The sequence below is a fragment of the Cotesia typhae genome, unplaced genomic scaffold (assembly GCF_013202065.1).
Source record: "Cotesia typhae breed Kobodo isofemale line unplaced genomic scaffold, CoteBio_Ctyphae scaffold_152, whole genome shotgun sequence".
In the NCBI taxonomy this organism is placed as follows: Eukaryota; Metazoa; Arthropoda; class Insecta; order Hymenoptera; family Braconidae; genus Cotesia; species Cotesia typhae.
Genome location: NW_027423776.1, coordinates 11,687,087 through 11,707,983, shown reverse-complemented (window position 1 = coordinate 11,707,983; position 20,897 = coordinate 11,687,087). Strand labels below are relative to the sequence as shown.

General features: G+C 31.3%; 3 protein-coding genes across 6 annotated transcripts; 1 reads left to right on the top strand and 2 right to left on the bottom strand.

Moving 5' to 3' along the window:
- Positions 1-383: 383 nt before the first annotated feature.
- On the top strand, positions 384-13,575 carry LOC141535837 (1-phosphatidylinositol 4,5-bisphosphate phosphodiesterase). Of its 4 annotated transcripts, none has more exons than XM_074255987.1 (20): positions 384-816; positions 4,033-4,085; positions 5,243-5,536; positions 5,660-5,719; positions 5,919-6,056; positions 6,789-6,868; positions 7,055-7,190; positions 7,351-7,451; positions 7,592-7,758; positions 7,997-8,207; positions 8,368-8,626; positions 8,863-9,057; positions 9,175-9,376; positions 9,471-9,628; positions 9,817-10,023; positions 10,105-10,477; positions 10,538-10,681; positions 10,784-10,961; positions 11,187-11,637; positions 11,852-12,046. In XM_074255987.1, the coding sequence occupies exons 3-20, from the start codon at positions 5,366-5,368 to the stop codon at positions 11,915-11,917; spliced, it is 3,297 nt and encodes a 1,098-aa protein (XP_074112088.1). In that variant the 5' UTR covers positions 384-816; positions 4,033-4,085; positions 5,243-5,365; the 3' UTR covers positions 11,918-12,046. The 4 variants fall into 4 exon arrangements, with proteins under 4 accessions (XP_074112088.1, XP_074112086.1, XP_074112087.1 ...); XM_074255985.1 differs by lacking the exon at positions 11,852-12,046 and adding an exon at positions 12,053-13,575 and having other exon boundaries at positions 388-816; XM_074255988.1 differs by lacking the exon at positions 11,852-12,046 and adding an exon at positions 12,053-13,575 and having other exon boundaries at positions 392-816; positions 11,223-11,637.
- A 1,288-nt stretch (positions 13,576-14,863) lies between these two features.
- On the bottom strand, positions 14,864-15,934 carry LOC141536342 (uncharacterized). Its single transcript, XM_074256807.1, has 2 exons — positions 15,923-15,934; positions 14,864-15,775 (listed from the first exon to the last, which is right to left on the bottom strand). Exons 1-2 carry the CDS (start codon positions 15,932-15,934, stop codon positions 14,966-14,968), a joined length of 822 nt encoding a protein of 273 aa, XP_074112908.1. The 3' UTR covers positions 14,864-14,965.
- Positions 15,935-16,546: 612 nt separating this feature from the next.
- LOC141536397 (uncharacterized) lies at positions 16,547-20,807 on the bottom strand. The gene is made up of 8 exons (XM_074256877.1): positions 20,716-20,807; positions 20,251-20,632; positions 19,894-20,192; positions 18,382-18,496; positions 18,121-18,290; positions 17,956-18,057; positions 16,816-17,034; positions 16,547-16,690 (listed from the first exon to the last, which is right to left on the bottom strand). Exons 1-8 carry the CDS (start codon positions 20,737-20,739, stop codon positions 16,547-16,549), a joined length of 1,455 nt encoding a protein of 484 aa, XP_074112978.1. The 5' UTR covers positions 20,740-20,807.
- Between the last annotated feature and the right edge of the window lie 90 nt (positions 20,808-20,897).

Here is a 20,897-nt window from a genome sequence, read left to right as displayed (position 1 = left end):
GATATTCATGTCCTACTATCAATCCGACAGTTTTATTTTCAATAATTAATTACCAATTGATAGAAAAAATGTTTACAATAACTATAAAAATTACCATCTGCTAATAAAAGTCTAGTCTGTGGAACCAGCTGTCGATCCACTTATCGACAATCAACAATAATACCATCTCTCAGTCCAGCGATTGATAAGACAATTAATAAAAAATATCATTTATAAATATAAATAAATAAATTGTTAAATTAAACAATAAATAAACTTTTTCTTATTGCTGAAAATTTTTCTTATTAGTGAGAATAATAATAAATATTTAAAATTGTTTATAAAAATATTGGGCAGTAGATTGATAAATATAATAAATATCAGCAACTCGCGTAGCAGCAGTCGCGATTTTGGGGGATTTCGCACATGCGCGAATGAAATATCTAACTAGTATCGAGCTATTCAACGGCACCTGGCCTCTGCTGGCCTCCTGGCAGTTAGGCTTGCTCGATGCTTGCCCGTGTATCGCCGCGACAACATCGTTATTAGCGTGGCTATAGAATTTATTAGTGGGAACTATAAAACTATCTAACCGCGGGTCCTGCTTCTTAATCCTCTGGTCGTTATATCCCCCAGGAGATCCTCGATCTGGTCTGTGCTCATGTGTCAGCAACTCATTAAATGTAGTCCGCAATAAGCTTAATTAATTCAGTGTCCAGTGCTATCAGTCACTGGTTGAAGCAACTTCAAACATTAAACCCGCGCGTGACACGCACGGGTACCAGTAGAGATGATTTCGCGAGTGCTGCTGTACGGCCGGTAATCATTCATTGGCCTGTAAGTCTATTTCATTACATTATTATTTTGTTTTTATTAAAATTAAATTTATTCATCATTTAGAGTGACAGATTGTCAGTGACTATTGTGTTAAATAGATAGATCATAAACTCTATACTGTTAAAGGTGGTGTATTATCTCTATCTCAATGAGTTTAGTATGCTCTTTGATGGCACTTATGACACAGTTTATGCACTAAAGTCCGGATAGATTGGTGTATATGTATCCTTTGCTCATGCGTGTCTATTCGGTTACATTTGATTAGTCAGGGGATACGGATAAAGTGTCAGCCATTTAGGCGGATGATTTATTAATTAGTGAATCAAATTACTCTCAAGTACAAACCTTGTCATGCTAAAAATACTATAAAAATAATCATTTTTATTATCATCATCATCATCATCATCATCATCATCATCATCATCATCATCATCATCATCACTAAACATTAGTTGTTATTGATTAGCTTTAAATTTTAACCAAGAGACAGAGGATTAAATATATATATATATATATATATATATATATATATATATATATATATATATATATATATATCAAAAATTTGAATAAAGTTATGATAAACTTGGGGTAGATTTGAATCGATTACGAGTTAAGCCTCACAAAATGTTATTGACCCCATTATCTGATAGTTACAAGTTAATTTAAATAGTTGTTGTTTTCTTAAAACTTAACTATTTTATTTCCGTTGTTAAATCATCCGTCTCAGTCATAAGTCATAACTCGGAGATTAAACGATTTATATTCCAGATTAATTTTCATTTATATTTATAAGGTATTATGCACTGCGAAATACACATATAGCATTACTCGCAATACTTGCGGACAGCCTTCTTTATTTTTTGTTTATAAAAAGCCTTGACTTTTCACATTTTTATTTTTTCACCAATAAAAGTATTACTTTTTTTTTTTTTTTTTTTTTTTTTTTTTTTTTATTGTTCTTACAGGTTGAAATTTTTATTAGATTAATTAAAAATAAATAGATGATTAAACACGATGCAGAGGTATTAATTACTTTTAAATTGTAAAAAGATAAATATACATTATTATCAGTGATGTCGATAAAAAATAGTGGGTCAATGGATGAGCGTATCCAACAGAACTGATCCTATATAAATCGAACAAAGTTGAGGGCATTTAATTAGTGACATGATCTACAATAATATCAATGATAGTGATATAAAAAGAAAAGGACGCTTTTAGGATATCGGATTTATTTCGAGATTATTCAAGCAATAACATTTAATTAAGTATCGACGAATACGATTAATCATCTTCCGTATTCTATTATTGGTGTTTATAGTAGGTCATCGAGAAGCAAAGAGTAGAGCTGAATTGTTATGTATATATATATATATATATATATGACATAGAGAGAGGCTGTACGGGTGCGCTGGAAACAGAGCAAGAGTAAGAGTGTATGTAAAAGCTAGAGCAGACACGACGAATTTTACCGGTAGTAGTATTAGTAGTCGAGGTACAGATCAAGATATAGATGTAGATGTACAAGGTAATAGTTTACGTGAGAAGATGTTGTCCAAGTATTAGTAGTAGTAGTAGTAGTAGTAGTAGTAGTGGCCCAGAGACATGATGACAATGGACTTTATCTCGTAGTCTTCGATCGATGGACCACGCGCTATCGAGATTCGATAAATTATTGCCAGCAAAGTGATGACCTTGCCGAAAATAATGCAACTTATCATCAAAACTCCATTTTTTTAAGTTTTTATTAAGAAAAAAAAAAAAAAAAAATGATTTAACAATTTAATGTAAAAAGAAAATGATATGGAAGTTTTATTTAATGAATGATACTACTGGTTGGGAGGAGAAAAACTATTTTTATCTGAATCAATTAAAAAAGAAAAAAAAAATTCTTTGATTATTTTTCTTTGAATTTTTTCAATAGTTTACTTTAAAATGAGATATCTCCGTTGAGTTATTGGATTTATATATCTAAAGTTATATCAAGCCTTTTGTAAAAAATTGAATTACCTGTAAAATTTTATAAAAACACTTTATCGGTGTTTTCAACAATTTGCCGAGAATTTATATTCCAAGATAAAAAAATCTCATTGTTATTTTTAAACCCCGAAACTTTAAATTCCATGGCAACAGCAATACAACAAAAGTTTTAAAAAATAAAAATAGTATAATGAATAATATTATATTTAAATTAATACATCGCTTACAGTAACTTTTAATCATATATTTGAATAATATTATTGACAGCAACGATGACATTTACGTCATTTCATTAATCCGGAATTCGTTCTCTAAACTCATGGGATTATACTTACGTCATAATAAGTATATTGTCCCATATATTATACATACAAATATTTCAAGGATTAATCACCATTGTAGTTATCATCATAACATATACATTTATATATTCCTGCATTGAAATGCAAACACGGTACAAACTTTTATAATTTTTCCACATCCACACCCACCCCAAGGCTTAATTCTCCGCTCTGGGTCTCTTACTCTGCCTCTCTATAATATACACACTATAATATTGCACATATACTTTAATGATAAATCGTTGATTTTAACACCTCAGTGATGTTCGAATATAGATACAAGATTTAAACAGCAGCTACTGTTTCTCAATACCTCCATACATCTCTACACATTTATAACTTATTTATGTACATCAAATCCAGTGACACTGACGCTATTAAACGTCATTATCTTTCTCATATTACACTCATTGTCTACTTAATAATCCTCTTTAATCACTATACTATATAATTTAAATAACAATAATCATTATTATTATTATTATTATTATTATTGTTATTATAATGTGCTTTATCGTTTGGGGATATCCGGATTTACAAACCAAGCAAACAAACCATAAAATATCGTTTTATTTTTAAACAAACCAGGATAAATTTTAAATTCTCCCGAATGCTCAAAAGTATATTTTTCTTTTTTTTTTGTTTCTGTTGAGAATTATAAGAGTGAAAGTTAACTGATAGACAGGTGACAAATTAGCAGATTAAAGTAACGAAAAAAAAAAAAAAAAAAAAAACCGAAAATAAAATGGAGGGAAGCTCTGACGCACTATAAAAAGGAGAAATAAAACTCCGATGATAATGATCCGATGATAAAAAAAAAGTAATGAGTTTAGTTTAAGCCATAACATATAAAGCGTTTGATGGTGATGAGTTTGTTTTTAATTTTTCACAGGTGCAGCGACAAACTAAAATGAGATATTCCACTCGAAAGAAAAGTTCTTAACGGTGAGTTTAATATATATCTACAATTTTAATACTAATACAGATACAACAACTAAATATATATCTTGGAATATCCATGAGCTATAGATCCCGAGCTCCTGCAGTTCTCAAGATGTTTAATTTACTGACGTTTGCTAAATCCATTTCTCAATATGACCTCAAATATTGTCCAAACTAACTTTCATCTTATTTACTTTGATTGTTTATAATTGTCAACTAAACAATGCCTGGGAACAATTGACTTTATATTACTTGTTAATTGGCGGCTCTTTTGACAATAACAATAGCGACCTTCACTTTGGATTTTTCATCAACACCATCGTTATAGTTTTAAATTACTTTTTAAAACCACAATTGAATACCTATACAGTTGACTTATTTTTTTTTTTTTTTTTTTTTGTGAATCGAGGTCAAAAAAATTTTCGATAACTTTATAAATATTAAACTATGAATTTTAGACTATTGATTAAGTGTCAAAATGTCGTAAAAAATTTTTAAAAATTAAAAAATTAAAAAAAAAAATGTTGATATTAAAAAAAAAGATGAAAGAGTAACATAATTGTTTTTAAAAAAATACTGACAAGTTGTTTGTAGCGGATACAAATCTTTTGTCAAGTGAGTACAGTAAATACATAAAGCAGAGGATTTTTTTGCGTTCTTTTAGGTCAGAAAAAAGGTAATAAGCGGCAATAAAGCTAAAAAGGCGTTCGAGAACTAAAGAGAGTAAAAAATAAAAATAAAATAATAATACTGAAAAACATAACGTTGAAATTTTTTACAACTCGATAGCGATTTTGCGGGCCATTGAACATGAAAGCAACTTAGAGGAGTACAAGAGTACAAGAGTACAAGAGTACAAGAGTACACACGAGTGCTATATAATACTAGTAGACCATCAGACACGACGAGGTTGAGCAATCGACTTATATGGAGACCTAAATATTATAATTTTGTATCTCTAAACTAATATACCTTACCCAGAGAGGGTTAACGCTTGATTACCCACCGAATTCTCCAGTTGATGCGGATCCGATCACACGTTCCCAAATTTACTTTATATTATCAACCACCCATAAACTTTCCCCTTAACAAACTATTAATACAACTCACTCATTCACTTAGTTATTTATTTTTATCACAAAATTATTTATTTGTTGCAGAAGCAGAGCACAAGTGTTTAAATTATACCATTGGCTTTCTAATTGCCGAGCAGCTTTCAGAGAGTTACACAAATAAACAAATAAATAAATAAAAAAATTAATCGAAATAAAAATATCAACAATATGACCAAGAGGTTTGAGTTTAATTGGCAGATCGAGGTACCGGAGGCTCTCCGCGAGGGATGTGCCTTTGATAGATGGACTGAGGAGAAGGATAATACTGAAATTGAACTTAATTGCCTCTTTAAGGTCGACGAATATGGCTTTTTCATTTACTGGCAAAGCGAGGGAAAGGTATTAATACCAATTAATAGCTAATAAATATTATTATTAAAAATGTAAATTATTAAATATTATTATATCGATGAGAGAAACTACTTATATTCTTATATTCCTTGTATTGTGCATTGTTAACAGGACGGGGACGTCATCGAGCTGTGTCAAGTGAGCGACATACGGGCTGGAGGTGTACCCAAGGTGAATAGTATTAACTTTATAACAATTAGTGATGTATTATGTGATTATCATTATTATTCATTATTCATTATTCATCACTCTGCCTCCGTGGGTGTAAACTTCTCGAGCAGTAGTTATCACTGTAGTTTGTGGTTTTAATAGTGATAGTATAATTATAATGATGATAATAATAATAATATAAGTATGTTTAAATTGATAGGATCCAAAGGTGTACGACAAGCTGATTGCCAAACACGGGGAACAACTTGACGATAAAAGCCTTGCCATATGCTCTGGAGTTGATTACACAAATATTAATTACCAACATGTTGTCTGTCCCGATGTTAATACTGCTAAGGTATATAAATTATTGACATTTATATTTGATCAACTGTTTTTATAATCCAAGGAATTGTTTAGTGTAAAAATTTATTTTATTTTATTCTATATATTCGGAGAATACAATAAACTTGTTATATATAAAGTAGTTTGTAAACTTGTAAGCTTGTAATGTGTTAATGATAACATTTATATATTAAATTTAAAATATACAAGCTGAGCGAGCACGTGGTATATATAAATTCTCCAAACTAAAACTGATAAATATACACATATAATTCTATTTTAAAATAAATTTGAATAGCAAGTTGACTTATTGCCGCCCAAGCGTGGGAGTTACTGATTTACGATCTACAACTGAACCGCTAAATCAATTTTATCAATTTATATTCTGTTGTCCACTGGTGTACATTAACTAAACAATAAAAAAAAATAATAATAATAAGACACAACAGACAGAACATAATATCGCTTATTTCTTAACTTCCTTTATTCGTTTTATTTACGTTTTTACGTATAATAATACTAATACCAAATACACGCTTCAGTTGACAATTATAGAGACAGATATCGTCGTTAAATGAATGAACGCCAACTTTTTAGCTGACTCACTTGACATTAATACAATTCCCTGACAAAATTCTAATCACTGACTACTGTCAACGCTCCCATAATTATTTTAATTTTAATGTTAAATAAAAGTATAAATCGCCACTTGATTACATTATTTTATTAAAAAACATTGTTGTAGATATGGTTGGCTGGAATGAGACGTATCACTCATAATGTCAAAGCCAACAATATATGTCCGCTGACTTGTTTAAAAAAACAGTAAGTATGCGGTAATCTTATCAACATATTTGTCCTACTCGTGTCTGTGCGATTATACAAATGTAGACAATTTTGTTTTTAATTGGAATTAAAAAATTAAAAAAAAATAATTACATGTAGCTCGAAAGACGTGATGTAAATAATATGATGAAACTAAATTTGGTTTTGTAAAACTTTTCTGTTAAGTTGGATGAGACTGAGGATGCTGGTTGATCCCAATGGGAAGGTACCTGTGAAGGTTGTTGCAAGAACTTTTGCCTCTGGAAAGACTGAGAAGTTGGTTTATCAGTGTCTGTCTGATTTAGGTTTACCGAGTGGCAAGGTAAGACGGTCTTCTTCTTATTCTTTTTCTTCTCCGATTTTTTTTTTACCCTCGAAAAAGTCCAGATCAATATCATCCTCAGTTTATCTGGCCGTTAAAAAAATTCTCCCTCAATAATAACCATTATCCGTACAGTATATATGTTTATTATATGTTGTAGAATGATGTGATAGAGCCGGATGATTTTACATTCGATGCGTTTTACGCTCTCTACCACAAAATATGCCCAAGGAATGACATCGAAGAATTATTTCAATCCATGTAAGTATTAAAATGATGATAACTTTTAAAATAAACAACCTTTGAATTGTTTGGGTTGAATAAAATCAAATTATCAATAACAACAACAACAACAACAACAACAACAACAACAACAACAACAACGTTATAACTAATTTTAGAACCCAAGGCAAAGCAGATACAATTAATTTGGAACAATTGATAACTTTTCTGAATGAGAAACAACGTGACCCAACTTTAAATGAAATTTTGTATCCCCTTTATGACGACAAACGGGCTTTTGAGATAATTAATGATTACGAGCAGAATGAGACTTATAGAAATCAAAGTGAGTTTTTTATTATTACTATTTTTATTTGTACATTTCCGTAAGACATTAAAAAACGTCAGTACTATTGATCAATATACATTATACATATATATATATATATATATATATATATATATATATATATATATATATATATATATATATATATATATATATATATATATATATATATATATATATATAATGGTACTATTTCCGACTGACCCGTTCTCAACTTGTTTATATTTCTTCTCAGAAACAATGACTAAGGATGGATTTATCAGGTATTTAATGTCAGATGAAAACGCTCCAGTTTTCCTCGACAGATTGGACGTCTACATGGACATGGATCAGCCATTATCTCATTATTATATTAATTCAAGTCATAATACTTATTTGAGCGGCAGACAGTTTGGCGGCAAGTCTAGCGTCGAAATGTATCGTCAGGTTTTACTCGCTGGTTGCAGGTTATTATTATTATTATTATTATTATTATTATTATTATTATTATTATTATTATTATTATTATTATTATTATTATTATTATTATTATTATTAATCCATAAAATATTATATTAATTATATTAGTTATAAATGAATAAATATTTAATATATTTGGTTGTGTAGATGCGTTGAATTGGATTGTTGGGATGGAAAAGGAGAGGATGAGGAGCCAATTATAACCCACGGAAAAGCAATGTGCACGGCAATTCTTTTCAAAGACGTTATTTACGCGGTTCGGGACACTGCATTTGTCACCTCAGAGTACCCAGTGATACTCAGCTTTGAGAATCATTGTAGCAAAACCCAGCAGTACAAATTAGCTAAATACTGTGATGAAATATTAGGCGACCTGTTGCTAAAAGAACCACTCAAAGATTATGCGGTAATTATATTAACTTATTATGTTTTTTTTTTTTTTTCTCTTTATTCTAAATCGAAGAATTCTCTTTGGTTTACTTTTTTTTTTTTATTTTACTGGATTAAAAGGATTAAATATCTGATGCAATGAATAAATTTAATCATATTATAATAAGGTGGTTTTACTAATGGATTTTCTCTTAAATTTTTTCCTCTTTACTTAAATTAACTAAACGTGATGTACTCGATTAATTGAATTAGTTGGAGCCTGGTGTCCCACTACCACCACCGAGTCTTCTCAAGCGTAAGATTCTTATCAAGAATAAACGGCTGAAACCAGAGGTTGAGAAGCAAGAATTGGAGCTCTTTAAGCAAGGTCAATTTGTTATCGAGGATGAAATCAAAGAGGACGCAAGTGCACCAGCTGTTGTTGCCGGAGTTGTTGAACAGCAATCGGTAACTTTTGTGCTAATATTTTAATATTAATAGGTCGTCATTTATCAATTAAACAATTGTCAAAAAATAAAATCTACAATTATTTAAATAGTTAAACATTTATCTTTATTAATTTAGGTAGATTCTGCAGTAGTGGATGTTGTCGCGGTGCAGCAAAACTCATCAAATTCTGGCGTGGGTCCAGCAGGTCTAGGTGACAGCATTGAATTGGCTGTCGTGCAGCCTTACACCGGTAGTACAACAAACGTCCATCCCTGGCTATCTTCCATGGTAAACTATGCACAACCCATAAAATTTCAAGGTTTCGACGAGGCCGAACGTAAGCTCTTTATTATTATTATTATTATTATTATTATTATTATTATTATTATTATTATTATTATTATTATTATTTTATTTATTACAACAAATAGAAAAAAACATGCACTATCACATGTCTTCCTTCGCTGAAAACACTGGCCTCAATCATCTTAAGACTTCGGCAATAGAATTTGTCAATTATAATAAACGGCAAATGAGCAGAATTTATCCGAAAGGCACCAGAGCCGACTCATCAAACTACATGCCTCAGGTATTCTATTCTTTTAAATCAATAGCTAATTTTGTTGAATGAAAAAACTAAACAAATAAAAAGCCTTGAACTGATGTATCAAATGTATTAAATGTGTGTGTGTGTGTGTGTGTGTGTGTGTGTGTGTGTGTGTGTATGTGTGTGTGTGTGTATGTATGTGTGTGTGTGTGGCGATTCGTAATGGTCAGGTCTTCTGGAATGCCGGGTGCCAAATGGTCTCGTTGAATTTTCAAACGGCCGACCTACCGATGCAATTGAACCAAGGGAAATTCGAATATAACGGATCGTCAGGCTACTTGTTAAAGCCCGATTTTATGAGACGCGCTGATCGAAGCTTCGATCCATTTGCCGAGAGCCCAGTTGACGGTGTCATAGCAACTTCATGCAGTGTCCAGGTATTAGATTTTTTAATGAATTAAATTATCTAATCAATCAAAAAAATAAATACTAATTTCCTTTTTATTTTTCTGTCAAAGGTTATCGCGGGACAGTTTTTGTCTGACAAAAAAGTCGGTACCTACGTCGAGGTGGAGATGTACGGGCTTCCCACAGACACTATCAGAAAGGAATTCCGCACCCGAGTGGTCCCCGCAAACGGTCTAAATCCGGTCTACAATGAGGAGCCTTTTCTCTTCCGGAAAGTGGTACTGCCCGACCTCGCGGCTCTCAGGTTTGCGGTCTACGATGAGTCAAACGGAAAACTCCTCGGCCAGAGGATTGTTCCTCTAGATGGTTTGCAGTCGGGTTACCGTCACATTGCCCTACGCACAGAGGCTAATTTTCCCATGTCACTTCCTATGCTCTTTTGTAATATTGAAATAAAAATTTACGTTCCCGATGGATTCCAAGGTAAAAATAATAATAATACTATTGTTAACTATTAAAAGTTATTTATTTATTAATGTTTAGAATTTATGGACGCTTTAACGGCGCCACGAGCACCAAGAAAGACAGAAATTCCATCGCAACCCCGTACTCGAGGCCAAGATGAAGATAGCAAAATATCGGGAGACTCATCTCAGGCACGATCCATTGAAGCCGCCAAACCCAGAGGTTTATTATTTCTCAATTAATTAATTAATGAACATAATGCTTAATATTATTATTATTATTATTATTATTATTATTATTATTATTATTATTTTGGGAATATAGAAACAATGGATTTCGAGCCAATAACCATGGAAGTATTAAGCCAAGAGAAAGCTTACCAAAAATTAGTCCGTAAGCAGCAGAAAGAACTCGAGTCTTTCAAAAAACGCCAATTGAAGGAAAGAAATACCGTCCAGAAGCAGCAGTGCGCTGCCATTGAGAAGCTTATCAAGGGAAAAAAGTGAGTATTTATTCTGACAAAGATCCAACCTGCTGATAGTTGACTCGGTTGTTAAAATTTACGATAATACAATAAACGAGCAATAGATAATAAAAGCTCTCCTTCTAAATTTTTTAAATTAACTTAATTGAGATTTAATTTTAATTAAAATGAAAACAATCGAGTCATCTAATGATTGGATGTAAAAAAATACGTTTGTTACTATATAACAACAAACAAAATCAGCAAAGCGGAATTATCGAGGGATCCGATCGTTCGTAGAGCGGTCTCGGAGCAGACGAGCCAGTGGTCAAACGTGACGGAGCGACAGCGTAGGGAGGAGCGCGAAATGATTCTGGGTCATCTCGAGGAGCGGAGGACGCAGCTGAGGAAGCTCTGTCTCGCAGCCCAGGCCAACCAGTGCAAGCTCCTGGCTACCAGGCACGAGAGGGAAATCAAGGAGCTCAACGCCAGGCAGGCCAGACTCTCTGTCGAAAGCACCAAGGAGGTGATGAACGACAAGTCCCTAAAGAGTCGCGGCATCAAGGAGGGCAGGCTACGCGAGAAGCAACAGAACAACACCAAGAGGTTCATGGAGGAGAGGAAATTCGCACAAATGGTTCAGAATCGCGAGAGGGAAAAGCTCAAAATGATTCACAATGAACAGCTTGAGGAATTGCAAAAGGAAATGAATGGGGTAATCTTGTTTTTTTTTTTTTTTTTTTTTTTTTAATACATTGATAAGAGAGTTTATTAATTATTAAAAAATTCTTTTATCAGTGTAGTTAAAATTGTTTCTTAAAACTAACAACTCATACTTGAAAAAATTGTAAATATTTTCCAAAAACTATAGAAATTTTTTGTTGAGGATAATAAAATTTTATCTATAAATTATGTATTGTTTATTACAGAACTCTGCTCTGTTTACAAGTTATCAAGTTCCAAAATCAGTGAAAAAAAGTTTATCATGCTATTAATGTAGAGAAAGAGGGAAACTAACACTTTTAATTCGATTAAAAAAATAATAATAGCGATTGGAATAAATATATTGATAAAAATGATTGATAAATTAGAAGAAAATAAACGATTTAATGAAGATAAATGAATTCCAGATGATGGAGATGCACAAGAATCAGCAGATTGAGTACGAGTTGGGTCCAAAGAATGAATTCTACGTGTGATCAAAATGCCGAATAGAGATAAAGTATGATTTCCCTTCGGATAAATTTACAATTAAACAAACTAGCTTATAAAAAAAAAAAAAAAAAAAAAAAAAAAAAACTGAAACTGAAACTGAAAATAAAACTACAACTAAATAGAAAATAACTAAAGAAAATTAATGAAATAAATCTCAGATAATTTATAACTGTCGTTAAACTATTGGAATTGGGAACAAGTCTTTGCGTTAGTGCGGTCTCGTGTACCTAGCTCTGTCTTGCATCAATCGCTCGACGTGGAGAGTAAACAAAAACAAAATCAACAATATCCTAAAAACAAACAAATCTAATAGAAATAATAAAAATAAAAAATATATATTTAACAAATTGAAATAGTTTATTTAGCAAGAGTGTCCGGTCATTTATTTTTATCAGTTATTTTAAATGGAAAAAGTCGTCTGACCACTTTTGTGCCATAATATGTGTGTAGAATATTTTATTTACTATGCACAATTCCCTATAAATATAAATATAGAAATTAGATATTAAACTCACTTGTAGGTAATAATTGTTGTTGGTGTTATTATTATTATTATTATTATTTATGACAATATTTTTTAAGATTTGCTGATGCCGGATGCTTTTATTAAACAGACTATCAATATATTGATATAAATATAAATATATATGATATGATATATGGTGGACACACTTACGTATATATTTATATATTTATTGGTAATGTAAAATTGTAGCTTATCTCTTGGTAATATTTTTTTATAACAGTCTAATAATAAATAAATATTCCACGTTGTAGTGTGATATATAGATCGAGCAGTCAATAATAATTAATTGATAATTGATAAAAAATATATTATTAAATTAAATAAAAAGTGATCTAGTCAAACAAAAGTCTTTAGAGTAATTTTCAAGGGAACACGTAGACGGTCGCTTCGTGTTTTATTCGCCGTCAAAACTTTATTAAAAAAAAAAACAGAAGAATCAATAAATAATAATATTAAAGAATTTGTAGATTCTGATATAAATAATAAATAATAATAAATAATGAATATATATATATATATATATATATATATATATATATATATATATATATATATATATATATATATATATATATATATATATATATATATATTACCTATTGTTATAGCATAAAACGAAAATTTTATCGATCAAAAGTAAATAAAAGGTATAAAGAAGTATGTATTTATTATTGTACGTGTATATTTTGCATTGGCAAATGACATTGTACATATTATATGACTAAATAATTAATTATATTATAAGTTTAATAATAATAAATATTATCTAGCGATTTACGGTTCTACATTGTTGATTTTCGCTATCGTAATGTTATTTACATATAAATAAATTGATTATTAATTATTTTAAATCTGTATATTGATTCTAACGATGAGGAATAAAGAGATCGTAGGCCTCTTACAGCTAAATAATATTTCTTTTTTTTTTAATTTTTTAATTAAATATAAATCCAATCCTCTTTATTAATTTAATTTATTTAATGGTACTCGTAGTCTAGGTTATCGTAGTGCTCGTAATTATCTGGGTGATAACGATAAGCCACTTGTAAGTCTTCTTCGTAAGCTATAAAATTATTAATATTTAATTAAATATTATTATTAATACAAATATTTATTCAGGACTCATCGTTTTTATTATTATTTACCATCTGAGGAACCGTACGAAGACTCAGAGTGCTCCGGTGCGTCAATTAATTCAATTTTGTGATCTAAAATGGAGAAAAAAATTATAGCAATTGTCAAAGAGTGAGTTAAAAAAAAAAAAAAAAAATAAAATAAAATAAAATAAGCTGTTTAAAACCATAAGCGTGCTCATGGCCATCGTCTACTTGAAGATCTTTAGGAATTGCCACCGACAAGTGATTTTGTATATTAACATTTTGGTAACTCGTCGCACCGTGGCCATGATAAACGGAGTTTAGATACGGGAAATTATGACTACTTATCAATCCAGCTTCTGCGACAACAATGACAGCCAGGCAAAGCTAAAACGAATCCAAATAATTAATTAAGCTACTGTTTATCATATTTTTTTGTATAAAAACACTCACAATAATAATTTTAGCCATTGCATCAATCACTGTTGAGACCACCATAAGACACAAACCACTGGAGTCTCTCAGGAGAGTTCTCCAGATTTTATACCTTACTTACTAAATCTATTTCGAAAGCATCCATGTGAATACAAAATTCCATCGCCGGATGTTTACAATAGAGTTACAATTTACAATACGCATATGGGAAAATTTATAGATGGACCTTGTGTAATTTCGTCTACATAATAAATAATTACCACACTCATTACCTTCGATTTTTGCTCGACAAATTATTTTTCTCACAATAAAATATAATAATGTATTACATCTTTCTTTTTTTTTATTTTATTTTTATATATATTATTGTTTGATTCACAAATGAAATGTCGAATAGAAATCCCTACAAATATAAATATACTATTTACTATTTTATATTATCTTTGTAATTTAATTTTAATTACCAGTGGGAAAAGTATCCCGTACATCAGACACACAATGAGACTCCTCGTGGGATACCATGTCAACACCCATTAAATACGTAACGAGTCACATAAAATCAAATCTCGAGAAAAAAAAAACCTTGAGAATTAAAATTTTTACTTTATCTATTGTTAAATTTATCCACCTGAAAAATATTATTCAATAATACATACAATAAATTGCATTAAAAATTTTATTCCTCCGAGATCGATACAATTATAAAAAACTCTCTTTACATAAATTATTTTTCCAACAATATTTAATAATAAAAATAAAAATAAAAATAATTATGGACAAGGAGCATGATGAACGAGTGGTTTGATAATAGGCGACACGTGATGATGCGTAGGCAGATAATGAACCTGAGATTTTGCGTAAACGGGCGGAGGGTGGATAATTTGAGGCTGGTGGTGGTGATAAGCCTCGTGATGATGCTCATGGCAGGGCTTGCAATCGTTAATGGGCTCCTTGTAGATGATCCCGGGTTTGCTGACGTAGTGGCTGGGAGTGTGGTAAGTCTGGTGAATATTGTACTCGTGGTGGTACTCTTGCTTCATCGGGTGGTAAGAGGGCGCGTACGCAAAGTGTGACTTCTCGTAATGGGGCTTTGCGGGTAAGTAGTGGTACTCTGGCTTGGACACGTGGGGTTTTATGTAAGACACCGTCTGTTTGGGTATGTACGACTGATAGACGGGCTGGTGGATCAGCTGGACTGGCTGGTGGTGATGAATCGGCGGCCCATACATTGGTTTAGGATGTTCGGGAATTTTGTAGACTGGCTTATAATGGTACTCTGGCACAAAGATTGGCTTGGGATGAATTAGCGGTCCGTAGATGGGTTTCGGATGGACTGGTGGTCCGTAAACTGGCTTTGGATAGTGGACTTCTGGCATCGGTGCGTGGTAATGCGGGAAAAACGGCGGACATGGTGTAGGTGAGTGAGAGTACAAGGGTGAGTCGTGAACAGCATACCGTTTGTCTTTAACAGTTTCTGCAGCTGCTGATTCGGGTTCTGAGGACTTTGATGAGGATGCTTTAACGTCAAGAACCTCAACAGTCGTCGCAGAAACTCCCACTAGCCATATCAGGCTGATTATCTGACAAACACACATGAAATTTTTATTATTATAGAGTTATAATATATAATATTAGTCGAGACTAATTGTGAAAAATTATTGTTAAATAAAAAGAAAGAATAATGAGAAATGTATTTAAAAAAAAAAAAAAAAAAAAAAAAAACTTACTAATGGCTTCATGGCAATAAACAGAAAATAAAATGACGGATTAAGCGCGACTGAACTCGGGAGTAAACTTGTCAAGACTTTTATAACTTAGTGAGACATACGGAGGGCGCGGTTAGCCTCAACTAATCCGCGACCCGCCTAACGAAATTCCCTTAAGAGGGAAAAAAATAGTTGGTCTAAAAGAAGGCGAACAAACGGCAACGAGGACAGTGACGCAATTATTGCTCCGGTATTTCCTGAATAAATTCTACCACTGCCATAAGAGCCTTACCCTCCGGCAAAGGGATTACGTCGGAGCCTTTTTTTTTTTTCTTTCTTTAAATTACGTTTGATATAAAAACACATCCAAGGCTTGTACCAACGTACCTTTATTCTCTATCCTCAAAACCACGTAATTTTCTCTATATATCTATATAACTATTTATTGATGTCGTTTCTAATGAAATTAATTAATTTCTTACGCAATTATTCCTTGTCATAAAAATACGCCCCAGATATTAAATTTTACGCAATAGTAAACTCAATTAAATTAAATTATTTATTTATTTATTTCTATAAATATTAACATGGCATCGCTCTGAATTTAATATACTTTAAATTATATGTATTAATAACTATTAATAATTATTGCTTTCGTCCTTTTGACTTAAACTGATGGTGAGAGACGTGTTTGTAGACTGGAACATGGACCGGATATGGTTTTGGTATTGTTACTGGAAAATGTTTCTCCACTGTAACAGCAAATGGCTTTTCTACAATGTACGGAACCTATTAGAAAAAAATTATATTAATTATATTGTAAGCAATTTAATTATTTTTATGGTTCTTGGAGATTTGATAGATTTTTTTAATTAATTAAGAAAAGAAAAGAAAAAGAAAAAAAAAATAGCTACCTTTTTATCAACGACAACAGGTTCTGGTTTTTCAACAGTGACTTCCACATGCTTAATTACCTCCACGGGGAATGGATGAGGAACTGGCAATTCGACTAGATAAGGCTCGGGTACCGGTACTCTTATTTGTTTCGGAACACCAACGATAACTGGCTGTGGAATGTTGTGATTTTCGGAAGCTGTTGTTGTAAAACAGATAGCTAGAAAAACAATAACCCGCTGGTTCATCATAATTAATTCGCTCAATGTTTTTAATGTCACAACAATGCAGCTAGACACTGTGTTATTTTACTGAGATAACAAGAAGAGCTAAGACAAGTGTGGGACTAAAATTATTTCAAAGTCACGGGCGAGTTGTATATATACTGACGACGCTTTATACATACACTTTCACCCTTCTACTCGGGAAAATTCATTTTTCAAGAAAGCTAATGAATAAATAAATATTAAATATTTATCTGTTGCAAAAAGTATCGACGTTTTTTAGTTATAAATGTAAGAGTAAAAGTAATATGTTGTTTGTTAATTGCAAGAAAATCCAGTGGTAAAAATAATAAAAAATTTTTCTAAAGATCTGAGAAACGGGCGACCTAATTTCACAAGACATTCTTGAGAAAATTCACCAGTTATTGATTTTTTTTTTTTTTTTGACAATTAATAAAATTTATTTTGAAGATACGGCATTGAGGAAGAAGAAAAAAATAATAATTATTTTTTAAATTATAATATCCAACCAAGTGAAAGTAAATTATAACTTTCTAAGCGATCTAGAAGGTAGAAAAATTAATATAAAAATAACAAATTTAAATCTTTAATTTTAATGGCTTTCATTTGCGCCGGGAATTTTTAATTAATAATGAATAATAATAAAGGCGTGGAGGGTGAGATGACCTTGAGCTTAATCAAAGGTAACTTTAATGATAAGTTGTAGCAGTGAAAGTAATTAAATAATTAAACAATGGTGTGGTGAAAATAAATCAAAGATCTTGGCATTATAAAAACATTTATTAGCGTAAAAATAATAAAATTATAATACTGTTCATTGAAAAGTTAATGAGTCAAGAAATGGATAAATATTTAATCAATAAAATTAATAACATGTAATTAATGATGATTAATTTAATGCTTGTGGTGGAAAACGTGCTTGTAGATGGGAACGTACACTGGATATGGCTTATTAACGGTGATTGGATATTTTTTATCCACGTACACAGCGTATGGCTTCTCGACAATGAAAGGTACCTGCAAAATTTCAATTATTAATTCACTAAATCGTTTAATAATTTCTTTTAAAAAAATGAATACCTTCTTCTCAACAACAAAAGGTTCAGGTTTTTCAACAGGAACATCAACATGCTTGATAACTTCTACGGGATAAGGCTGTGGAATTTGCACAGGTACATGATATGGTTGTGGCATGGGTACTTTTATTTCTTGAGGCACTTTAACCGCTACTGGATGTGGTATAGGTATCGCTGAAACAGAAAGATTCAATCTTAACATTGATTTTCAATTGAATATTATAAAGTTTTAAAGTAAAAAAAAAAAAAAAAAAAAAAAAATTACCGTATTTCTTGTAAACTGGAACTTCAACGGGGTTAACTTTTTCCTCGTAGGTCCTGTGAGATTCATGGTAGTCACTCGCCGAAGCGACAGCAATAAAAGCAACGCTCATCCAAACCTAAAATAAAAAGTACTTTGTTATTCTATTGATAAACTTGAAAGAATAAATTTTTATCAGTGTATAAAAAAAAAAAAAAAAAAAAAAAAAAAAAAAATGATTATTATAAAAATTCTTACAATAGAAAACATAATGAATGATTGGAGTACCACAAGATAGTGACTAACCCAATATGAAGTACAAGCTTTATATACGTCCGATTATTCTGTTGGTCACCTTTCACTGGAAATATACTTACACCACTTTCGCCCCCTTGAAATACCATCCGAGACACGTTAATTGTAAATGTAAATGTAATTGTAATTGTATATGAAAGGACGCCTACACTTGCAAAAAATTCATCTCTCTATTAGAATTGAACTAGATAAGTCGATAGTAGTTAAAAGTTAATAATGGAGTTTTTTTTTGTGATTCCGTAATTGTTAAATCGCCAAAGTAACTAAACACCGGAAGTAACTCTCTTTTAGCCGACAGGATATTAAATAAAATTGTTTTGTATCTTTTAAATCACCGCTCGAGATAAACGAAGTAATTTAAATCTTGAGATCCGATAGTGGATATTATATTATTTTAAATTTATCATCACTATCTTTTCGGAAATAATTTATCGAAATTAGAAAGGCTTTGGGAGTTGATTTTAGATAATATGTATTTATAAGACAATACCCCGCGAATCCTTTCTTTCTCTCGGGGGATACTGTCTCCCCAATCTCAATCTTCAGCGAGTAAAGAGATTGTCTTAATAACATCTAGAGCCACTAATAGTATCACTAGTGTGACTGTGGTGATATTAACTTTCGCCACTAATTTTTTTTTTCTATCTTTCCGCCTTTTCTTTGACACCCAACAATGACGAATCGTTTATACTCTCATCATTTTTTTAGTTTCTCCAGTTTTTAGCCGAAAATTCATCTAATTTTTCTTCATATTTTTAACCAAAGACCGGAAAAAAAAAAAAAAAAAAAAAAAAAAAAAGATCCGACATTCTGATTAAAAATGATTAATGATGGGAAAGTGTCATTTTAATTTTTTTTTTTTTTTTTTAAAGCAAATTGTTCCTTTATTCAGAAACCGTTTTAATAAACAGTCTAAAGCTCATTATTTAAATTGAAAAATATTCACTCTTAGCTCAGTAAATACGTGTGCTCACTCAATAAAAGAATCTCATTTATAAATGTATAATTTTGTATATTAATCATAATTCCTAAATAACATATCACTCACCGCAAGTGAGATTAAAAAAAAAACTTTCACTCAACAATTAAAAAAAAAAAAAAAAAAAAAAAAAAAAAAAAACATACGGAAATTAAAGCAACTTGTTTTTATTATTTATTTCTTCATAAAAGTTAAAACAACATTATTATTTATACAACAATTATATTAATAAATTATTATCCATGATGAGACTTGGCGACGTGGTGGATAGTTTTGTAGACGGGAATTTTAATGGGGTAGGGTTTTTCAACAGGCACCGGAATGTGTCTCTCGACGGTTATTGGCACGGGTTTTTCCACCGGTACTGGAATGTGTTTTTCCACTGCAAAAGGAACCTTTTTTTCGACAGGGTTCGCGACAGTTTTTATAACTTGAATCGGTACTGGATGCGCCACTGGTACGGCTACTGGATACGGCTGAGGAACATTTACTACAACTGGATGTGGAATATGAATCTTCACTTCATGAGGCACCGGTACTCCTTAAAAAATAAAAATAAATACATCACTTGTCAATAATCAATCGTTAAGTAAACTTACCAATATGTTTGTAAATTGGCACAGAGACGGGTTTCGACACTTCGACATGTTCCGATACTTGATGTTCTTCATGATATCCGTTGTCCTGATGATTAAAATTAAATTCCTCGTTGCTTGGTTCATTACTCAAACCCTCATGTTGGTCAAAACTATGGAAGTTTGAGGAATAGTCGTGGTTTTGGTCCCCGTAGTTTCCAACAGAGGGTTGGAAGCCTCCCTCGGTCCTTTGTCCAAATTCCGTGTCATGTTCAGCGGGTGTCTCGTCAGACCTCTTAAGTTGCTGATGCATCGATATTAGTGGCATCACAAATTGACGTCCATACAAATCGGTGAATAAAATTTTCATTGAAAAGGCTGATGTCCAAGTTGTCAGCCCCAGAATCTTTAAAATTTTAAATTAATTAATTTACTTACAGTAATTAATTTAATATGAATTTTAGAGAATTGTCTTGGAATAAAACTTACGAAAATATAATGAAAGGCGTGCATATTTTATTTTATTAACGAGGTTGTCTAAGAAATGTTGTTCTAAAACTGATAGATCTTCTGCAAATTCGCGTCTTAATATACTACAATGCCTTTCACTGATGTTTTTAAACAATTTTATCGTTCGCAGCACCACTATTTGATTTAACTTGTTATTATTA